The sequence below is a fragment of the Schistocerca cancellata genome, chromosome 11 (assembly GCF_023864275.1).
Source record: "Schistocerca cancellata isolate TAMUIC-IGC-003103 chromosome 11, iqSchCanc2.1, whole genome shotgun sequence".
NCBI classification, from domain to species: Eukaryota; Metazoa; Arthropoda; class Insecta; order Orthoptera; family Acrididae; genus Schistocerca; species Schistocerca cancellata.
The window spans coordinates 101,203,749-101,226,849 of record NC_064636.1 but is presented as its reverse complement, the minus strand read 5'-3'; the positions used below and the strand labels follow the sequence as shown (position 1 = coordinate 101,226,849).

The 23,101-nt window shown below is 44.6% G+C and overlaps 2 protein-coding genes across 2 annotated transcripts in view; one reads left to right on the top strand and one right to left on the bottom strand.

Moving 5' to 3' along the window:
- The window catches only part of LOC126108932 (speckle-type POZ protein-like), a 333,552-nt gene that overhangs the window by 57,355 nt on the left and 253,096 nt on the right, over nucleotides 1-23,101 (top strand). The gene's annotated exons all lie outside the window — the stretch shown is intronic.
- On the bottom strand, nucleotides 4,122-4,688 carry LOC126108268 (speckle-type POZ protein-like). Its single transcript, XM_049913495.1, has one exon. It carries the CDS (start codon nucleotides 4,686-4,688, stop codon nucleotides 4,122-4,124), a length of 567 nt encoding a protein of 188 aa, XP_049769452.1.

Below are 23,101 nucleotides of genomic sequence, written 5' to 3'. Positions count from 1 at the left end.
TTTCTTAAACAACAATTTTTGTGTTGATCAGTTTGCAGTAGAGGCCACCATTAAAAGAAAAAATGGGTTACGCAGTGTATGCAATTTTATCTGATGGACAATGTTTACAACTTGTGATGTAATCTGTAGTTTATTGAATATGGATTTTTTTAAATTGAAAATGAAACAATAGAGACTTGTATGGAGCATATGTATCCGAGAGACAGAGGCAACAAATGATAGCTGGATGAAAACGTCACATCAATACTGACGTTGTGGGAGATATGTCGTACACCTGTAGGTGGACAGCGAATATAATCTGCTGTATCCCAGTAGCAGGAAACCTGATAGGATTCCCTCGACCTCTGGTAACGCCACAGGGAACTTCAAACAACAAAGGGGGGCAGAGATTTCCTGTCTGTTTAGTGAAAGGGAATGCACGGAAAATATTCAGGGCGATAGCTGAACAGAGACGAGAAGGAAATGTGATTGTAAGACACAGCATTGATTGTGACAATGTTATTGTGCTGCCAGGAGCATTCTCTTCTTATATGCCCCCAGTGTGCATGAGTAGCCCCAGTGCTCATAGCTCCTGCTTTACTGGACATCTCATCTCAGGGAGTCATACCCTGCTCTTTGGGGCCAGTCACCCAGGGGCAGTGTCTTTTTTAGTAATCAGGAAAGTCTTCAGTCCCAGGTTTGAACCTCACCATCACTTGAATTTTGAATACGAATAATCAGCATTGGTGTCTGAAGACTTCCAGCATCAGGTGTCACCCTCTTTCAGCCAACAGCCTTTCCAAAGAGGGCGGAGGGGCCGACAGAGGTTCAGGGCACTCTCTTTCCCTTGAGGTCTGAAACTGCTCCTAAATGAGGAAGAATTGGCATTGATCAACAACGTGAGGATACAGAAGGCAATGTAAACCACTGCATAAAGATACATAAAGTGCATCAACATGACATGTGGTATGTGATTCAATAAGAGCCATAACGGTGTCTCCATTAGCAAAAGACTAGTCCCCCATTCAAACCTCCAGGCGAGGAGGCCCAAGAGGTAGGTGACCACGAGAAAAAGGTTGAGTAACCAACGAAAGGATAACATTCTATGAGTCGGGAGCTGGAAAGTGAGGAGTTCGAATGTGGTTGGGAAGCCAGAAAATAAGAAACGGATTTCTGGTCACATGAGAATAGGGTAGTAGCAACAGTAGTAGGATTCAGTATCAATAGAAAGGCAGGACAGAAAGTGAGTTTAGATATGTTCTCTTGAGAATTAAAAGCAAACCAACAACATGCATAGTTCAGGTATACATGATGACGTCGCAAGTTGAAGGTGAAGAGAGAGAAAAAGTGAGGATATTGAACAGGTAATTCAGTACTATGTAATAGTTATGGAGGGACTGAAACGCGATCGTAGGGGAAGGAGTAGAAGAAAGGGTTACACGAGAATATGTACTTGATAATAGGAATATGAGAGAAGAAAGGCTAGTTAAGCTCTACAGTAAATTTATCCTAGTAATAGCTGGTATAGTATATTCAAGAATCACTAGACAAGGGGGTATACTTGGAAAATGACCGAAATATGGGAGGTTTAAAGTCACACTATATTATTGTCAGGCAAACATTTTGAAATCAGATACTGGACTGTAAAGCATACCCAGGAGTAGATATAGAGTCATAACAATTTAGCAGTGATGAAGAGTAGGCTGAATTTTATGAGCCTCGTCAGCAGCCATCGATGTACAAAGAAGTGGAATACAGTAGTACTAAGGAAACAAGAGATGAGATTTATGTTCTCTGAGGCTACAGATACTGCAATAATAAGCAGCTCAATAGGTAGTTCAGTTGAAGAGGAATGGATATCTTTAACAACTACAGTAACAGAAGTTGGAAAGAAAAACGTAGGTACAAAGAAGCTAACTGCGAAGAAACAATGGAAAACATAAGAAATCCTTCAGTTGATCAATCAAAGAAAGAAGTTCAAAAATATTCAGGAAAATTCAGTAATAGAGAAATATGAAATGAATAGGAAGTGCAGAGAAGCTAAGGTGAATTGGCTGCACGAAAAATGTGAAAAAATCAAAGAAGAAATGATTCTTGGGACGACTGATGCAGCATATAGAAAAGTCAAAGCAATCTTCCACGGAATTAGAGGCAAGCCTGGTAACATTAAGAGCACAATGGGAATTCGAGTGTTAAATACAGAGGCGAGATAGTTGGAAAGAGTACACTGAAGGCCTCTCTTATCGGAACAACTTGTCCGATGGCGTGACAGAAGAACAAAGAGGAGTCGGTATGGAAAATATTGGTGATTAGAATCAGATTTTAAAAGCGCTTTGGAAAATTTAAAATCAAAGAAGGAGTAAGGTATAGACAACGTTCAATCAGAAGTTCTAAAATCACTGGGGGAGGTGGCAAAAGGTCTATTCTCACTGGTGTATAGAATGTATGAGTCTGGCAATATACAATCTGACAGAGAGAAATATAATCATCACGATTTGGGAGACTGCAAGAGCAGAGAAGCGTGAGAATTATCGCACTATCAGCTTAACAGCTGAAGCATCCACGTTTCTGACAAGGATAATACACAGGAGAATGGAAAAGAAAATTGAAGTTCCGTGACGTTCATAGGATTTGTGGTCCTGGAGAAAGCGTTCGGCAATATCAAGTGGTGCAAGATGTTAGAAATTCTGACAAAAATACATGTAAGCTATAGGAAAAGACGAGTAATTTGCAATATGTACAAGAGGCAAGAAGATAAAATAAGAGTGGAAGACCAAGAATGAAGTATTCGGATTAAAAAGGGTGTCAGACAGGGATGTACCCCTTCACCCCTAATGTTCAATCTATACATCGAAGAAGCGATGATGGAAATAATGGAAAGATTGGAGAGTGGAATTAAAATTCAGGGTGAAAGGACATAAGATTTGCTGATGACTGGTTCCCTCAGTGACAGTGAAGAAGAATTAAAGGGTTTGCTGAATGGAATGAACAGTCTAATTAGTACAGAATATGGAATCAGAGTAAATCAGAGATAGGCGCAATTGATAAGAAGCAGAAGAAGTGAAAACAGCGAGAGACTTAGCATCGTGACCGACAATCAGTAAGTAGATGACATTAAGGTGTTATGCTATGTAGGCAGCGAACAAACCAAGGCCGAACAAACCAAGGCCGAACAAACCAAGGCCGAACAAACCAAGGCCGAACAAACCAAGGCCGAACAAACCAAGGCCGAACAAACCAAGGCCGAACAAACCAAGGCCGAACAAACCAAGGCCGAACAAACCAAGGCCGAACAAACCAAGGCCGAACAAACCAAGGCCGAACAAACCAAGGCCGAACAAACCAAGGCCGAACAAACCAAGGCCGAACAAACCAAGGCCGAACAAACCAAGGCCGAACAAACCAAGGCCGAACAAACCAAGGCCGAACAAACCAAGGCCGAACAAACCAAGGCCGAACAAACCAAGGCCGAACAAACCAAGGCCGAACAAACCAAGGCCGAACAAACCAAGGCCGAACAAACCAAGGCCGAACAAACCAAGGCCGAACAAACCAAGGCCGAACAAACCAAGGCCGAACAAACCAAGGCCGAACAAACCAAGGCCGAACAAACCAAGGCCGAACAAACCAAGGACGAACAAACCAAGGACGAACAAACCAAGGACGAACAAACCAAGGACGAACAAACCAAGGACGAACAAACCAAGGACGAACAAACCAAGGACGAACAAACCAAGGACGAACAAACCAAGGACGAACAAACCAAGGACGAACAAACCAAGGACGAACAAACCAAGGACGAACAAACCAAGGACGAACAAACCAAGGACGAACAAACCAAGGACGAACAAACCAAGGACGAACAAACCAAGGACGAACAAACCAAGGACGAACAAACCAAGGACGAACAAACCAAGGACGAACAAACCAAGGACGAACAAACCAAGGACGAACAAACCAAGGACGAACAAACCAAGGACGAACAAACCAAGGACGAACAAACCAAGGACGAACAAACCAAGGACGAACAAACCAAGGACGAACAAACCAAGGACGAACAAACCAAGGACGAACAAACCAAGGACGAACAAACCAAGGACGACATCAAATTCACACTAGCACTGCCAAAAAGGGAATCGTGCTTACCTGGCTTCTGCTGGTGGCTCACCGAGCATACTGCTGACTTGAATGACTTCTTGCGGGTACTTGAGCACAGCGTCCGCCCAGCCCCGCGTGGCCATCACCTGCGGGTGGTCCTTTATGAAGGCGACGGCAGCCCTGGTGGCGTCCGGGCACGAGTGCCTCACTGCCCTGATGGCCGTCGCCGCTGCGGTCTCCACGGCCAACTGCGAGATCAGTTGCCGCTCGCAGGCAGACTTCAGGGCCGACAAGCCGTATTTGTCGGCTGCCGAGAGCAGCTGGGGGGCCGTGTCGGGCAGCTGGGGGGCCTGCAGGGTATACGTGTAAGCCACCAGGAGCCTGAGCACCGGGCCCTCCACGTCGTCGATGCTCACCTGGCCGCAGCTGGCCTCAAGCATGTCGTGCGCGAACATCGCTTCGAACACGGGGCTAGCGGCTGCCAACACGGCCCTGTGAGCTGCCACCCTCGTCTCGCCCGCCACCAACGTCACAAGGGCGTCTTCACCCCCGTCTACCAGGGCGGCCAGGGCCTCGGTTGTGTTGTTCTGAACCTCCGTAACTGCCGACATGGTGGGTGGTCCTGAAACACAGTACCACTGAGCAGCCCTCACACTGCACCCTCAACACTTGTACGAGGCGCATGCATACCTGTATGAAACAGCAGCTGTTAAAGTGTTGTACACCCTAAATCAATTGCAACGTCACCAGTTTCCTTCAAATGACAAGGGCCTGTACTGCTTCATGATCACCTAAGGTTTTTAACTACCAGTGTGGTGCTATGATAGACTGCTTTCACCTTCTACAAATGTTATCGTTCTCAGTCAAAAGATGGTTTATTTATGTCTCAGCAAAAAAATTGGCAAAGCAACAAACTTCTTTCAGCCCTAAAGTTACACGACATATTTAAATCCAAGCTCGTGGCACCTCTGAGAAAAATTTTCTTCCTCCTTATCTCAGGTTCCTCAGATCCGTGACACCTCATCAGAAGCAATGCACATGTAATGCAGAAATCAGTTTCCTCGGTGAATTTCTCAGGGTAGGCACAATTAAACTTGACCTGCCATGGTGGCCAAGCGGTTCTAGTCGCTTCAATCTGGAACCGCGCGCCTTATACGGTCGAAGGTTAGAATCCAGCCTCGGGCATCGATGTGTGTGATGTCCTTAGGTTACTTAGGTTTAAGTAGTTCTATTGGACTGATGACCTCTGATGTTAAGTCCCATAGTGCTCAGAGCCATTTGAACCGTTTTGAACCACTGTAACAGTCTAAATTCATTGGTATGTTTAAATCTCCTTTGAACAGATTGATGTCTGCGTCTTCTTTCTTAAGAAAAAGATGCAGCGCCCACCTCCGTGGTAAATAATGCTGCATAATACAATCATAAATCATGTCGCCATTTTATCCGATTGTTGCGAGCTATGGTGTACCAAGGTATTTCCAGGTTGAGCAGTTTAGGAATGAAACTCGTTGCTTCCATTTCCAGAACGCGTGTTGTGGAACTTTCGCACAAATATATATTTGTATCTCCTTTTGGCGTGGACGTGTTTGTATAGCATCTTTGCCCCACAGAACGTTCGGATACTTATTAGATGACAGATACGTCATGGCTAAACCAAAGTAAGCTCTATCACAGCTCCGACATCACTCTTGACTCTCCTGGTCGTATGAGGGGGCAGACGACGGAGTCAGTGAAATAGTTCCACACCCTACAGTGTAAACTGGTTTCCGAAATTCAGACAAGTGGGTTTCACGAGCACGGCGTCCACTTTTTTCGAAATGTGCCGACTTAGCATCTCCATTACACCAGCGTAAGAGGTCTGCCGGCCGCTCGTAGTCTCGAGGTAGCGTTCTCGCTTCCCGAGCACGGGGTCCCGGGTTCGATTCCCGGCGGGGTCAGGGATTTTCACCTGCCTCGAGATGACTGGGTGTTTGTGTTGTCCTCATCATTTCATCACCATCCAGGAAAGTGGCGAAATTGGACTGAGCAAAGATTGGGTAATTGTACGGGCGCTGATAACCACGCAGTTGAGCGCCCCACAAACCAAACAACATCATCAAGAGGTCTGCCGGATTGTTACGGTGCTAGCAGAGCGCCCAGAATTCGTCCCAAGGCTTCTGTAACGCCAGCTCGACGTGGATGGAGACGCCGAGGCAGTGCTGTACAGAGTGTAGCGCCGGAAGTCAGCGCAGGGTCGCAGCCCAACACGTGCACTGCAGGCTTCTGGAAGCCACCCGACCAACCCAAGTCTTCCTTTCCCATCCCTCATTAGTTAGTTGGACAATTGTTTCCGTTTTATATAGCTTTGTCGTTTTTTATGCACTCAATGTTACAGGCTCAAAACTCTTGACACAGGCGTTGTAATCGCATAATGAACGACTTTTTACTGTTGTTTACAGGTATTGTTACCGTATTTTCCTACATCCAAGTGCTGCTGCATGTCAATAAACGAAGTGGTAAAAGCTGTAAAGCCGTTTACATTTCCATACAGTCTTCGAGCATCAACATGTTCCTCGTCTAAGAAACAGACCTTCAGCATATTTTGGAGACACAATCTTCGTGCGTGTCGGCGCCATGTAACCGACAGAGAAACGTGTGTGAAACTCAAGTAGTGGACTGGATATGCAGGGCGCGGCGGTGAGACACTCTGGACTCACATTCGGGAGGACAGTGGTTCGACCACGCACCGTGCAGTGGTCTGCAGCAGGTCTTCAGACGAAGGGCGAATGCGTGGACGTGGCTGCTTGTCATTTGTGTCTTCTGCACCGGTTTTCTGTTTGCTGTCCACCCACACAGGTTTTTCTTCATAGAGTCTCTCTCAATAGGAGTGCCATGATGGTGCCCTAGAAGAGGCATGACCTTTAAGGTAGCCCTACCGGTCTTCATTACCGAATGTTCCACAAATTGCAACACGTATTTAGCTGTCTGTGTGTCTTTTCCCAGGAAAACCGTGAGGAAGTGGTCTCATTTCGTCCATCATTAAAGTTGTTTACAAGCTTTCCAATGAGTACGACGTGCATTAAACTACTTTTCAATATTTATATAACTTCCAATGGTGGTGATGTTTTCTTCTTCAGTGCAATTTCCGTGTGTGGGTCACGCAAGTCAGAAACGATTTCACGGTGCCATCAATTTGGAATTTTTACAGTCGCCTCATCAGCAAGAATTGCAGACTTCTTTATTCTTTTTCCATCCAAATTCGAAATTAATCAGCCTTCTCGAAGGTTTTTTTTTAATGAGTAAACACTTGGCTGAGCTTTTGATATTAATAGCTCACTTTCTTCCACCCCTCAGAGGCGTTTTCGATGTGATGGGGCCTTCCACTGTAATTCCACATGTCTGATGGCATCTGGTCTTTATCAACCAAATGGTCCAGAAATAGTCCAATAATCGACGAGACTAGTTTTTCAGACAGTATTTTCTGAATAGACAGCCAACCATGGTCCAATATTTCTAAGACAATATATCGTACTCCGGATAGATTTTTAGGTAACAATGTCCGTAGTTTTTCTTAAGAGGGGACTTCTTTCCACGTTGTTGAGTAAAATGAAAATTGCAACTCGTAATCTCTGGTTCAGGAAACAAATTTCGAGCTGATTGGAATGGACATTAGCAATTTCCAGAGTCATTATGAGAGAAGAAGGTTCCATCCGAGCACATTTTTATTTGTTAAGTAATAGTAAATATTAGGACTATGTAGTATGTATCAAACAGTGAGGTGCATTCTGACTCCTAACATGTACGCAATTGTCTTTCATGATTCAAACCAACTGTTAGCAGTGGTTAAATTGTGCTCTGTGCAAAATTCTGCCACGCAGCTTCCCCTTTCATTCCCTTACTTCAGTTCTTTTCTCCTCCAACTTTTCTTCCACTTCGTATTCCGACTATATTTCGAGTGCCCCATCACAATCAAGTTTTGATCTCGCTTAACGATCTGACCAATTTCTTTTCTCTCAAAAAGCATTTTCTTAATCTCTTCGTCATTTTCGGTAGTTGACGTGCAAGCCAGTACTTCTGTAACTGGTTTGGCTGTGTGTCTGTCCTGGCTGTGGTAACGACTTCACTGTGCAATTGATAGCATCTCAGATATCAATAAGATGTTAGTGTTTTCGGCCGAGAACGATATTAAACAAATTTCCACCGACCTCAGGGAGAAATCTAAGACGGAGCTATTCTCAAAGACACGCATTTCTTGCTACCAAATTCTGAGACGAAGACAGGCAGTATGAAGAATCTAGCCATACCAAGATCAATGACACTGACTAAAACACATAAGCATAATCATCCAACTGAGCTAATTATAAAACTCTGGGGGCGTTCGATCTGCGACACTACACTTTTTTCTCGGCCAATTTCTGTTGGAAAAATGCGAAATTTGTGAGATATCGTGGAATATTCCCGCTTCAGCCCCTACAGCTTCATGGAATTCCATCAGCTGACAGCACTGTATGTAGCCTCCAAAATGGCGTCCGTAAAGGAGGTGCGACCCAAGCTGAGAGCTGTCACTGAGTTTCTTTCGGATGAAAACCACAGCATCGGAGATCTTCATATACGCTTGCAGAATGTCTGAGGAGATTTGGCAGTGAACAGAAGCATTTTTCTGTAACACCACATTTCGAAAGCTTCTATTCTCTTCTTGTCCAAACTAGTTATCGTGCATGTTTCACTTCCATCTAAATTTCATACGGAGGAACATTTCATACACACCAAACATAAAATCATAGCGAGCCCTATTTTTCACTGCAAACTTTTCGGTTTTTGCGAAGCGCCTTACGAAAACGTGCTCCCGTGTCCCAGTCCAGTCCAGTCCAGCCTCCCGTCTCCAGGACAGAGGGAGGCTCCCTCCCACCTGCTGCTCCCCGCCCCTCACCCTGCCGTAAGAAAGGGAGTGGCGGGGCGGGGCAGCCGCTCTGACGTCACGTGATCCCCCCCCCCCCCCCCCTCACCGTACCGCCAGCAACAAACACTGCAAGCCACGACCTTCGCGCTTCGTGTAATCTTATTTTGTTCCACGTAGCGAGCACACGCAATTCCTGCGACAGAACGCCGCGTTCCGAATAAACAACTCCGCCCTCTGCTTGCGCCTACCTCCGGCTCAGCCCTGTTCAGGAACGACACGACTGAGATCGTAAGCGCCTGTTTTAATACCTGAGGCCCTGCTTTGCAGTTCAACGCAAACTGTGCTTTGCACAGTCTACCTCTTTTCCGGACAATACAGGAATTACTTGTAGACGTTTTTGCATGTACTTATGAAAACAGCGCCATTTGTCACGTCAAGACTGACTATTGCATCTCATACTGTGAGAAGAGACACTGCCACACACTTATACTTCTTTCGAGACCTCCTGGGTGACGACTGCACACGTTTGGACAGTATGTGACCGCCGTGTCGGCTGCTGAGTCCTGACTGCACTGCGCCGACGCAAGGGGTCGCGGGTTCTCTCCCAGCAGCAGCTCCTCCGCGCCTCGCCGTGCTGTGCAGCAGACCCTGCCCGACCTGCTGGGCCACGGCCGCACAGGACTCGCCTGGGGTTTCTCCTCGCACTTTTCGTGATTATTCACCATCGCTGTTGGTCTGAGTATTTAGCTTTCCTGATACTCGTTAATATGCGACGATAAACAGCTGTGACTATAGTAAACATCAAATGAGGATGTGATTAATAAGTAAGCTGACTCATTCTCATTTCAAGTAAACAGGATACCTCCATTATTAATCTTGAGCCACACAGAAAAATTAAAGAAATATTTTTAAACACAACTACACAAATGAGATTACAAAGATTATAGTAATTCTCTCTTGGCCTCATTAGAGTGTAACCGTCCACAGATACAATTTGCATGATTCACGTCTACCTAGGCGGTAATGATCATTTGGATATTTTTACGCAAAGAAGTAAAAAGAGGAAATAATTTGTGCATGCGATAGGTGTAAAGAAATATTCGATACTAATTTTCATAATAGTAAAAGATAAAGAGAAATAGCATTTTGAAACTGTTAAATAAGGAGACAAATTATGCGGCTGACTTGCCAGTTAACTTGTCGGCTTGCAGTTCGCAAAATTTACACGACAAAAGAAAGACGACGTGAAGATCGAAGCCATTTTTTGATAAACTGTAAGTACCACAATATTTGCTATCACTAGATTTGCGTACGTATTCAGAATTTTAAGCGTGGATAAACGAGAGACGGTTTCATTCGTGAGTGGTAACGAAAAATTATATTATCGGTACGAGTCAGCGATATAATAGAGGTACAACTGCGCTTAAAAGCACGTTACATCACCTACTGTGGCATCTATATGCGCTTCTCGTCTTATGGCGAAATCAGTTTGTGTGCGCTGTGGCACCAAGAAAGATATTTCGTAACGAAAACTTACGTGTATTTCATCATCCAATATAAAACTAAGTTATCCAGATGAAGTATTCATCTACTTCAAGCCACACCACATTTTCTCCATCTACATGAGTATCATGCAATTCGCTCTTAAGAGCCTGGCAGAGGGTTCATCCAACTACACTCCCACTAATTCTTTCCCGTTCTACTTCCCAAAAGCGCGGGAGAAAAATGGACACTTCAGAATGTGCCACGATAACTTTAGTGTCTTTTGCTTTATTACGGTGACCACTTGACTATGCAGGTGGTCGTCAGCCAAATATTCTCGCATTCGCAGGACAAAGTTCGTGGCTGAAATTTCGTGGGTAGATCTCGCCGCAACGGAATCTCCTTCTACTTATTGCCATCCCAACTCGCGTATCATATCCGTGACACTTTCTCCCACCTTTGGCAACAAAACAAAACGAGCTGCCCTTCTTTGGACACTCTCGATGTCCTCAGTCAGTCGCACCTGGTCAGAGTCCATTACCGCACAGCAAACACTCCCAGCGAGGCAGGACAAGCGTAGCGCAGGCAGGCCCTTTAGTAGACCTGTTGCACCTCTGTTTTGTGAATAAAACAGTTTTCGGTTCGGCTTCCCCACAACATTTTCTTTGTGTTCTTTCCAATTTAAGTAGTTCGTAATGGTAATTTCAGTCGGTTCTCTATTTGGCCTCACACTTTTCATTACTTAGGAGCAGTTGCCAATTTTCACCAACAAGCTATCGTCTCCAAATCATTCTGCATTTGGTTTCAATGTTCTGCTGACCTTACCAGACGGTAAATGACAGCATCATTAGTATACTATCTAAAATGGTTGCTCGGATTTTCTCCTAAAGCATTTACGTAGATCAGTAAGAGCAGAGGGCCTTGAACACTTGCTCGGAGCACGAAAGATGCACCTTCTGTTTTACTCCACGACTTTCCTTCAATTACTGCGAACTGCGACCTTTCTGAGAGGAAACCACGAATCCAGTCGCACAACTGAGAAGGTACTCCCTGGGTGCGCAGTTTGATTACCAGTCGCTTGGCCACCGTCAAGAGCCTTCTCGAAATTTATAAATATGGGATCAATTTGAGATCCTCTTTCAACAGTGCTCATTACTTCGTGTGAATAAAGAGCTAGTTGTGCTTTACAAGAAAATTTTTCTCAATCCGTGTTACATGTGTGTGTCACATCTTTTCCTTGAGGTAACTCATGGTCGAACAAGGTTTAATTTCCAAAATTCTACTGCAAATCAATTCCAGTGATATGGGTCTGTAGTTCATGGCATTACTTCCATTTCCTGTCTTGAATACTGGCGTGCCCTATGCGACTTTCCAGAGTTTAGCTACGGATCTTTCGTCGAGAGAGCGATTGTATGAGGTCCAAGGGACGTGCCTTGATACTCAACATTTACTTTGCCAAAATAGAATACTGAATAAGTGACGGATTAATCACCTTTGAAGTACCACTGCACTGTTTTGTTCCACAACAATTTCTGAAGCGAGCCATCAAACTGGTAACTGTACCTTACAGCGTCACTGCGTACGGCTGTAAATGCGCATACAAAGGAAGGCAGGTTATCTGAGGGGTCAGCATGAAACTATCACCACCGGTGGCTGTGTTGAACACCAGTGGAAAAAGTTCTGGAGTCCTGTGCGACACGCTTCAGACGTGTGTGTGTGTGTGTGTGTGTGTGTGTGTGTGTGTGTGTGTGTGTGTGCGTGCGCGCGCGCGCGCGCCGGGCAGAGTAGTGGGGGAGGGCGAAGACCCGCCGTGGTTCCACATCATCAGCGTTAGAAAGCAACACAACTAAACTGAAAACTACACGCGGCCAAATCCCCACAGCACAATTAAATTAGCGAGCCTTATCTGCAGCATTCAACGAATTTACAAGTCTAATTCTGTCGACCGTTTTTAAGTCAACAAATAGGTCGAAACCATCTGTCCAGCTGCCCCCCCCCCCCCTTGTATACTTCCCTCCATTACTAAATTGGCGATCCCTCTGTGCCGTATCAACCGATGCATTCTTCTAGTCAGGTTGTGCCAAAAATTTCATTTCTCGCAAATTCTCTTCAGTATTTTATTAGCTACGTCATCTACCCATCAACTCTTCAGCATTCCCCTGCAGCACTGCAATCCGAAACCTACTATTCCCTTACTGTCTAACGCGTTGTTCTCCACATTTCACTTCCAGACAAAGCTACGTGCCAGACAAATACGTTCAAGAAAAGACCTGCAAAAACTTGAATTTATATTGGAATTTGAAACCTCTCTTCTTCAAAGATACTTTTCTTGGACATACCAGGTTGCATTTTATGTCCTCTCTACCTTGTTCCTCATCAGTTATGAATAAATAGGAAAACCCTTCTAATTTTAGGGTCTCGTTTCCTAATTAATTTCCACAGCATTGCCTAATTTAATTCGGCTACACTGTGTCGCTTGATATCTTCCTTCCACGACACTGTCCATTCCGTTCTGTCCTCAAAATATTCATTTTGCTCCACTAACTAATTCCTTCGCCACATTTTTCTTTGGTTTCTTTTACTGAGTGCCCAGTGCAAAGACCGAATAACATCGGGGATAAGCTATAATCTTGTCTCAGTCGCTTCTCAACCACTCCTTCCCTTTCATGCCGTTCCAAACACTCCTTCCCTTTCATGCCGTTCCAAACACTCCTTCCCTTTCATGCCGTTCCAAACACTCCTTCCCTTTCATGCCGTTCCAAACACTCCTTCCCTTTCATGCCGTTCCAAACACTCCTTCCCTTTCATGCCGTTCCAAACACTCCTTCCCTTTCATGCCGTTCCAAACACTCCTTCCCTTTCATGCCGTTCCAAACACTCCTTCCCTTTCATGCCGTTCCAAACACTCCTTCCCTTTCATGTCGTTCCAAACACTCCTTCCCTTTCATGTCGTTCCCTTAAGTCTTGTAACTGCTGTCTGGGTTCTGGTCAAGTGGCGTAGAACCATTCGTTACCTGTTCTTTACTCCTGCTGCCTTCACAATCTCAAAGAATATTCCGGTCATCACTGCCAAGTGTTCTTAAGTCTAAAAACGTTATAAAACAGGTTTGTATTTGCTTAATTTTATCTTCTAAGAGCAGTCATAGGGTCACTACTGTCACGTCCCTACAATTTTCTGCAGCACAAACTCATCTTTTCCGAGGTCAACGACTTCCAGTTTTTCCAAGCTTCTGCAGATATTACGGATCAGTATTTTGCCACCATGACTTATTAAACTGATACTATTTTGGTAATATTCACACCTGTCAGCACCTACTTTGTTTGTAAACTGAGTTATTACATTCTAGCACAATGGCATAAAAACGGCGATTACAGAGAGAGGCCCCAACGTCTTCTCCGAAAACTGTTTCACTGACGGTGTTAGTCCTAGTTCCGTTTTAACCATCGGAGGAATATCAGAATGGCGGGTATCGAAAGATGCGACGATGTGATAGAAAAGCAACTGGAATCACACAGGAGAGAACGCTACTGCGCATTTTCCGGCAACTGTCTCGAACCGCTAATTCGAGAACCCACACAGAATGGGAATTGATTAGACTATAGACACAGGGATTAATGATCACGATTTCAACGTAGGGGCGATGGTTACTGAAGCCAATACATCCTTCACCATGTCTAGGAGAATATTTACGATGGGAAGAGTAGCTAAGCAGGTGTTCGTATCTAAAGACAATGAATGTGCATCGTTTATTTTCGATATGATGGACGTGAAGGAATTATGGGCAAAGTGTAAAATGACCAGATGGATAGAAAGTAATGTGCAGCACAATGGCTACCGTCCTTGAGGTTTTGGGTTACGTAATTACTGTAATTACGTAAAAACTGTAATTACTGAAGCCGGCCGGAGTGGCCGAGGGGTTCTAGGCACTACAGTCTGGAACCGCGCAAGTTCGAATCCTGCCCTGGGCATGGATGTGTGTGATGTCCTTAGGTTAGTTAGGTTTAAGTAGTTCTAAGTTCTAGGGGACCTCAGAAGCTAAGTCACATAGTGCTCAGAGCCATTTGAACCATTTTTGTTATTACTGAAAAAATCTGAAGTCACTTTAAAGCAAAGTCAACAGTTAGCAAGCTACTACAGCTACCTTAAGATTTAATTGAAACAAAAATAGCTCTTTTAAGCAATGACACAGCTATATCTAAATTTCACTATCGTTTATGACTAACATGCTTCGTCGATGAACTTTGATTCTGATACGACATTCTACATCTAGCAGTACAAAATGAGTCCTGAGCTGGAGTGCGATCCAAAAATAAAAAGAACAGCTACTTCCGGCCACTTTACGGTGTGTGGCGGAGGGTACTTGGGGCAGGAAGGCCATTCTGCGCTCCGTCGCCGCGTCAGCCTCGCTGCCGCACACTCCTCTCCCCCACAGCAACAGGTACTTTTTTTCCGCGGGTGTGGCCGCACTGCGCCAGCTGCCCGGGGAAGTCCCGGCCTCTGTGGAGCCGGCCGCTCCCCGGTGGCAGACCGCTCTCTCTCTCTCTCTCTCTCTCTCTCTCTCTCTCTCGCAGTGGCTGTGTGGTGTCTCCTCAGTGTTTCAGCCTCGCAGCCGGAGTATTTGCCTCCACGCCTATCAGCAAAGCGTCAACCACACCCGCGTATTCTGGCTGTTGAGACGTTTACGCCCCACATGAGGTTGCCAACGTGGAAGCTTCACTCTTGCCAGCTGAGGTATCCGCCCACGCCTTACGGCACAAATTTCAACACGTCTAGATACGCAAGCTTCATCCATCGTGCTTCACAAAACTAAAGTATCAGCAAGTTTTACAACAGTATAAGCAACCAGGCAGTGGTAACGATTCACTTTAGGTTATCTCCTTTATACAGAACATGTGCAAGTGTAACATCTGACAGTAATGAAAAACTTACGAAATCTCCATTTATTCTGTTTTTTTTCCGATATACAAGTTGTTAGGGCTTGACAAACATACCCTATATATAACGGTAGGTTCGTGTAGATGGGAAACAGTTTTACATTTATTGTGTAATGTATTCGAATTTCGCGAAGCCGGACACACGGCCGCTGTTTGCGAAACACGAAACTTTGGGCCGGTTCTGAACTCTAACCCGAATGCCGCACAAACTTCCACAGCTCACGTCGATCCGGGTTCGTAGAATGCGAAGCCATTTGGTAATGTTTACCACAGCTGTAATCTTGAGAAGAGAGTGTCTGCATCTCTCAAGGGCACTGAAGTGTGATGCGGAGATGGAATTAACACGTACATTGCAAACATGGAGTTGAATTCATTTCAGAACTACGTATCACTGTATTTTGATTTAGAATCTCGTTGAGTACACTGGAATATGCAACTGGAATTATCGTGCATTGACGGAGACTAATGGGTTACGATTTCCCACAATACTGTTGTCACGGCGTAAATACGAGACTGGATCTATGGCTTGGCCCAGTTTAAAAGTATGCTCTCTTCTTCATCAGCGGTAGGATTAGCTTCCGTTTTGTTTTTGCAGTTACTATTTTAAGCCAACCTGCATGGGGATAACTATGGGTTTGAAATATCGGATGATCCCAGCTATTCGGCAAAACGGGAGTGCTAAAACATGTTGATTACTCCCTACGATTATGGCGGATGGAATAACGGTTGAACACCTTCAAAAAAGTTTTTGCTTCGCAGCTGCAGCTGGTCGTTAAGAAGGTTATTTTTTGTCATGTAGTACGGGAACTTCGCAATGCAAGAGCTGAGTACTATTCGGAGGGTTGAGTGCGTAAGCCGTTTGCACCAAGTGTTCAGCGAATGTCAAACCACGCTTGGCATCCGCAACTTTGGTAGGGACAGGCTCCTTGTATCTCGTTAGTAAGGCTCTTCCTGTTTGGCCGATGTAAAATTTCGGACAATTGTCACATGCAATCTCGTAAACTCCAGATAATGACAATTTAGGCTTTTTTAAAGTGTCAATCAGGTTCTTCTGCAGCCTGCTATTAGTAGGCAAAATTGTCTCTAACCCCTGGTTCTTTAGAAGACGCCCTATTTAATATGAAACTTTATCTATGAAGGGACTAACTTCTGGCATGATACCTAAAGTGGAACTTTTAGTCCCATTATTATTTACTTTCCTGTCTTAGAGCCGTCTCTTCATTTCAAGCTCGTAACCGTTATTTCGCGCTGTTGTTTCAAGGTTTGCCAGTTCGTGTTCGAAGGCTTCTGCGGATAGGGGAATGGATATCGCTCTATGTATACTAGAACGAGAAAGTGCCACTTTATGCGCCAGCGGGTGTGCAGAGTCGGCAGGTATGACATTCTCAGAAAACGTATGCTTCCTGGAGATGAAGATGTCACATTCTATGTGATCATGGACTATAGATAACTTAAGATCTACAACGTCATACTGGGTGACTCGTTTTCAAGAGTAAAAATTTTCTCGTGGAGATCGTTGAACAGTACAAGTATCTGATCTATGTCTTCTTGGGATGAGTCAATTACCAAGAGAATATCATCCACGTATCTCGGCATACAACTTTATTTTCTCCGCCATCTATATATTACTAACAAAAAATTGAGATTCTATCGTATCCATGAATATATCGGGAAGAATCCCTGCTAGAGGGCTACCCAATGCTAACCCGTACGGTTGTGAGTATATTTTGTCTTTAAAAGAAAAGTAATTGTATTTCGAAACAATGCGCAGGAGATTCATGAGCACATCAATTTCAATATCTGACAATTTCTTATGGAAGTGTAAGTCCGATCTACAGGTACGGTGGTACCGAGGCTGGAAACCTAAAAAGGGGGCCAGCTCGGATGTGGCATGGCAGATTACATTATTCAGTTTATTTACCATTAGACAGAGTTTCTGAAAGTAATTTTTCTGGAATGCGAAGTTGTCCTTTATTTTGTAATGTAAACAGACAGCCAGCTTGTGGTACGTACTGTTTGCACTGTCCACGATAGGACGTATCGGATGGAAGTTTTTGTGAACTTTGAATCGACTCGTTAGTCTGGGAGGCTTCGGTTTCATATTCAGGATTCATTTCTTTAGAATCACTCCTATTAATTTATTGGTGTTCTGCAAACCTGTTCTTATCTCTTTATGTAACGCTTGAGTAGACTGATTCGATGGAAGTAATGCCATTTTGATCGAAAAATGGCTGTTTTGTCTGTATTCCGCTTTGGAAGCTATAATTAACGAGTTCCCGTTATCGGCTTTCGTAATTAGGGCGCTATTGTTCTCCAGTTTACGATTAATACTTTTCACGTTTCTATAACTAATGCTTTGATTGAGCGACAGATCATTCATTTTCTAAGATTTTACAGGATTAGCCAAACCACGTTTGAACATTCTTTGGCGTTTTGGTACACTCCACACCTAATTTAAGGCCTACTATGAAATTGTCTACCACGTGTGGTTCTTTAATCGCAGGTGCGATATTTAATTTCTGCGCTTTGGACAGTAACTGCGTCTTAGCTGTTGAAAACATTATAGAAGTTTTATTAATAACACGTTCACAGAACGTGGGTGTGAAACCTGTATTATTGGAACATCCTTGTTGGTTACCTCTGATAACACCCTTGGACAAATTTGACAGTTTTTTCGCATGCCTTGCAGCGATTTCTTCTTTCTGTTTGTCAATGACATCAGTGGCCAGTGCCCAAAAATCATCTATTTGATAATTGGAAGACTTCGAATAGTGCATCAATATTTCAAGATACAACAAATAAGCTTTCTGGTTTAATTAATCTTTCTTTGTATGCAATTCCACAACCACAATTCTGTTATTGAGAATCTGAGCTATGAATTTCTTTTTGAAAGTAGGCGATTTGTAATATAATTTTCCTACATAATTGCGAGTACTAGCATGGCCATTTCATTTATTAACAAGTGTAGACAGAATAACGTGACCCCGAAGTTTGTCAGCGGATATTCCGTGCCGCAAAACACAATCGTTCTTTCCGTTGAACGGACAGCACGGCTCTTATCAGAGACCCATCTGAGAAGAAATTCGCATGTTCTAGGTCAAAATGCGAGTAGATTTTTGTTTTGTAGAACATCTTCACATCCCCCCTTGGCGCCCCCGCCCCCCCCCCCCCTCCACAGAGACAAAACGCGACGTTGTTAAGGCGGTAATGAACGGAAGAATTTCGAAACACTGACTACTTCTAACAGGGAAGAGAGGTGGTGAGCCCCACACAGTGTATCCCAGACCGACTCATGTTCACGGTCGGTGCAGCAGTGTCCGCAGTCCGTGGTTAGCGTCCCAGGTTCGAATCCCGGCCGAGTCGCTAATTACTTTCTCTCGGGGTCTGGGTGTTTGCGCCGCCCCCGTAACTTCGGGTCATCTCCACCGCCGAGCAGATCGGCCAAGCTGAAGGAAACGTTCTTCTGCCTGAAAACTTCCTGTGGCGTACACATTTTTTACGCGCCAACGTTTTCCGGCTCAGCGTGAAACATCGCTTTCAAACGATATGAAGCACACAAAATGCACCGTCATGAATGTAACTGTATACCGTCATGTGCATAACCGTAATACGTTATGGTGCTCTTTTCCAAAACACTTCTCGTGTATCAATCAAACCTAAACCTAAAGCACCACAAAATTAATATCGTGATGGGGCATGCAATAAAACTAAGTAACCACCTCCAGATCCAAACGTGAGACGACTTTGCGGAATGTGGTGGTGGGTACTTTGTTCACCGAAGCCGTTCTTCGCTGCGCCGTGACGTCAGTGTTGCTGCTGCTGCTGCCGCCGTCGCCCCCCCCCCCCCCCCCTTCACCAATGTGCTCGCAGAAGCCGGTTTCCACCAGCCTCGCCGCGTGACGTCACCCGCTGACCCTGGACTGGCGACCCGTAGTTATCTGCAGTGCGCGGACGCCCGCTTCCTGCCCACAAACCGCTGTTCCGCAGCGCCAGCACGTCTCCTCGAAGCTTCCAGGCTTGCAGCGAAATGACGACGACGAGAAAAATCGAGAAACTGCGGCCAATAAAGACGCCTTACCGAGGATCACCCTACCCACGCGCCATTCGTGGGCGGAAGAGGAACCTAAATTTTTCCTGTCTGTTCCCTTGTGCTGCGCCGAGTACGATGGCCAGATCTTATTTTATGGCGGCTGTTTTTTTGCAGTAACCCTTATATATATTTGGGCTGGTCACTTTCAACAGTTCCCAGTAAGTGGCTGTTGTCTGCGCTCTGATTCGTTGATGCAGAAGAGACTGACCGGTCGCCGTATTCCGTTTTATACTACCGGAGCACTGGTGCCACATTTATTGGCTTTGTATTGAACAAAGAGCAAGGAAAAAAATCCCTCGAAATCTCTTAGTTACATATACGAATTCTTATAATATAACCGCGCAGAATATCGCTGTATGACGTCATCCCCGCAAGCTGCACTTACTTTAGGTTCAAATACCAAGTTTAATTTCTGACGCTTCAAACTAAGCACAGTAAGAAACTAACTACAGTAAGGTCCGCACTGTGGATCACCACACAAAAACTGTCAAGAGTTGACGCCATCGTTGTTTTCTTTAGTCCTGTCTGAAATATTTCGGTCGAGTAAAGTCACTTTAATAAATCTTTGCGTGAGTTTATAAAAAACAGCACCGTTCATCATGTAATGAATATATTTTTAAAGCATCTACATGAAAGAGGCTACAAAGACGGTAGTAATTCTCTTTTAGCCAATTTAGAGACTAACCGTCCATAGATATAATTTTCATGTTTTACGTCCATCTAGGTGGTAACGATTATTTGCATATTTTTATGTAAATAAGTAAAAAAGAGGAAATAATGAAATACGCAATACTAATTTCTGTAAGAGAAAAAGAAAGAGAAAGAGCTGTTTGAAACTGACAGATAAGGAGACAAAAATCCCTGACTTGCCGGTCGTCTTGTTTCCTTGGCGTTGGCAAAATGTACACGACGAAAGAAAGAAGGCATGGAAGGTCGGGGACATATTTTGATAAACAGTAAGGAGAGCGATATTTGCTATCAGCAGATTTGCTCAAGTATTAAGCATTTTAATCGTAAACAAAAGAAGAGACGGAATTATTCGTGAGTGGTAACGAGAATTCATTGTATCAGCTGTGCAACTCAGAGACAAGCAAAGCTCCTGCAGTGCTTTATAGAGGACGTTACTTCACCTACTGTGGCATTTCGTAACTTGTAATCGCAGTTTTACGTACGGAAAGGAAGGACGCTTCAGTGATACTGTAAGTGAACTAAGGGTAGGTAGGGTGTGAATTACAAGTTAATGAACAGCAACACTGACAGCTCACCATACACTAGGTATTTACGCGTTAGAAAGCACTTGTGTATAAATTTCTCAGCATTATTTTGAAAGAAGAATAAAGCCATTGGTGCAGTGGTTTTCCGTACTTGGCTCTCCACATAACGAACTTCTACATCCAATTTTAGAATTCAAACACTTACAGTCGACGTATCAACGATACCCGCGTCTTTGTATGCGTCAGTTACACGCGGAACTGCATCGGTTACATGTACGTACATGATTAAATTGTGTACCACAGAGGAGTAATATGGGTTCAATAGAAGTAGGCATATACTCATTTACGTACATTATCTTTCATTGCTTCCGGAAATATTCCCGACACTAAGGTACACAGTGTATGTACTGGGATTAAAGTCAGCACGTGAAGTGTAACCAAGCGTGTTCAGAAAGTACCAGATTCTGTGAATTAAATATTAGGCGCTGCAGTGATTAATTGTATGGGTACAGAAGTACTTTGATGGTTAACAATCCACACGTGTTCTTGGAGGCACATTACGTGTACAGATATTACGTAAGTTATTGAAATAATCCGTAAATGCAATATTGTCAACCAGACTGACTAAGAATTTAAAGAATTCTTGGCCTTGTGTAAAATGAGCAAGGGGATCGAGATCATGAGTTGAGCAGCTCAGTACCGTACTGGTGTAGAAACTAAAGACGACAGGTAAAAGGCGGAACAGAGGGCTACCATCAACGATTCACTCGTTTTCAGAATTCGAATTTCTCCGAAGTATTAAGTGTACGAATATGATTGCGTGCCATTACGAATTCAGCGCCTTGCCAAAATGCCGACAAGGCAAGACTTTTCATGTGTTGGAACATGCGAGGTATTTGACCAAATGTGGCAGCTGAAAAAAACCGTGTAAGGGGTGAGGGGTGTGGGGCTGAACGAGATTTCTGTACGCAGTCCACACAAGTCAACAGCAGCCAAAAGCCACGAACTCTGAACACCGCAGCCAAGCGTGTGGAAGACAGTGCGTCGGCGGTTACACTCCAAACCGTACCGTCCGGATCCCTTACAACAATTAAAAGCGGACTGTTACGGCCGGCGCCTTCAGATTTGCGCCACATTGGAGGCATCAATTGACGATGGACATTTCGCCCCCACGCTGATATTCAGCGACAAAGCAACTAACACTTTTCTGAAAAAAGTTTATCTCCGCAATGTGAACGAGTGGAGTACTGAAAAACCTCACGTAATTTCGACGCATGAAGGAGATTCGCCGAGGGTTAATGTATCCTGTGCCGTGTGACAGGCGACGCTGAATGGGCCGTTTTAATACTGTGAGACAACTGTGGCGGGTACATCTTACCTCGGTATGTTGCAGCTGTGGTTGTTTCGACTACTCATTCCTTCAGGGAGCATCGATGTTTGTTGCTACCTAAACGACGAAATTTGGCATCGCTGGATTGGCCGTAGGCGGTTAACGCAAGTACTGATCAGCTTGCAAAAGCACTTAACAATGGATGTTTGAAAATCTGAAACTGGTCACGGGTTTGTGTGATTAAACTGTGTGTGTCGTACTTGCGGTTGTCTCCTATATTTAAGTCATAATGTTTATAATTCTACTACAGCCCTGTTTCTCTAAATGTTTATTTTCGAAAATCTAGCGATTAAAATAGGGTTTCATTGCACTGTGGCTGCCTCAAATGAACTTGAAATATTAGCAGAAGGCCACTCGATCACTGATTACACAAAATAGAGGCCATACTGGATGTTACCGAGAACTCACGTCACAGGTATGTATGCACGATGATCTTCAGAGCCATTTTGTTTCTGTTTAGACCACTCGGCCGGTGGGCTTGCGGAAATTTGAAAGGGCGCGAAACACAGGAACGTAACCGTGAGACGCAGTAGAAAAATCAGACAAAAAAACCGTGGGCGGGAGAGCGCGGTCTGCACTCGTCCGGAGAGTGGGGGCTGCCGCTGTCCGCCGTGCTCACGTGTCGGCTGGCCGGCCGGCCGCACAGGTGTGGACCTGACCTGCCCCCACACCAGGGGAAAGCGGTGCCCTGCACTGAACCTGCCGATTCCAACTGTGCGTCACCAAAACGGACATACAACGCTCTTCCAAAGCTAACATGCGTGAAATACGTGCCACACAAAAATTATTACTGTAGCATTCCATTTCTTTGGCTCCGCTGAGTGACAACCATACTGTAACCTGACAACCTGTACCAGAACTCTGGCTAAGCAACAGATCACTTCTCCACAACCCATTTTACAAAAAATATAGCAGCCACGCGTTCTGTTGTATCCGTGTGTGTGACGTCACGCAGCACATCATTACACCACGGGTCTATGTCGACGGCCGCTATCGGCAGCTGCGAGCTGCTCCAGTTTAGGCAGCCGCCTGTA

Coding starts and splice junctions, on each gene's coding strand:
- LOC126108268 (XM_049913495.1), bottom strand. CDS start 4,688: ATGTCGGCAGTTACGGAGGTTCAGAACAACACAACCGAGGCCCTGGCC.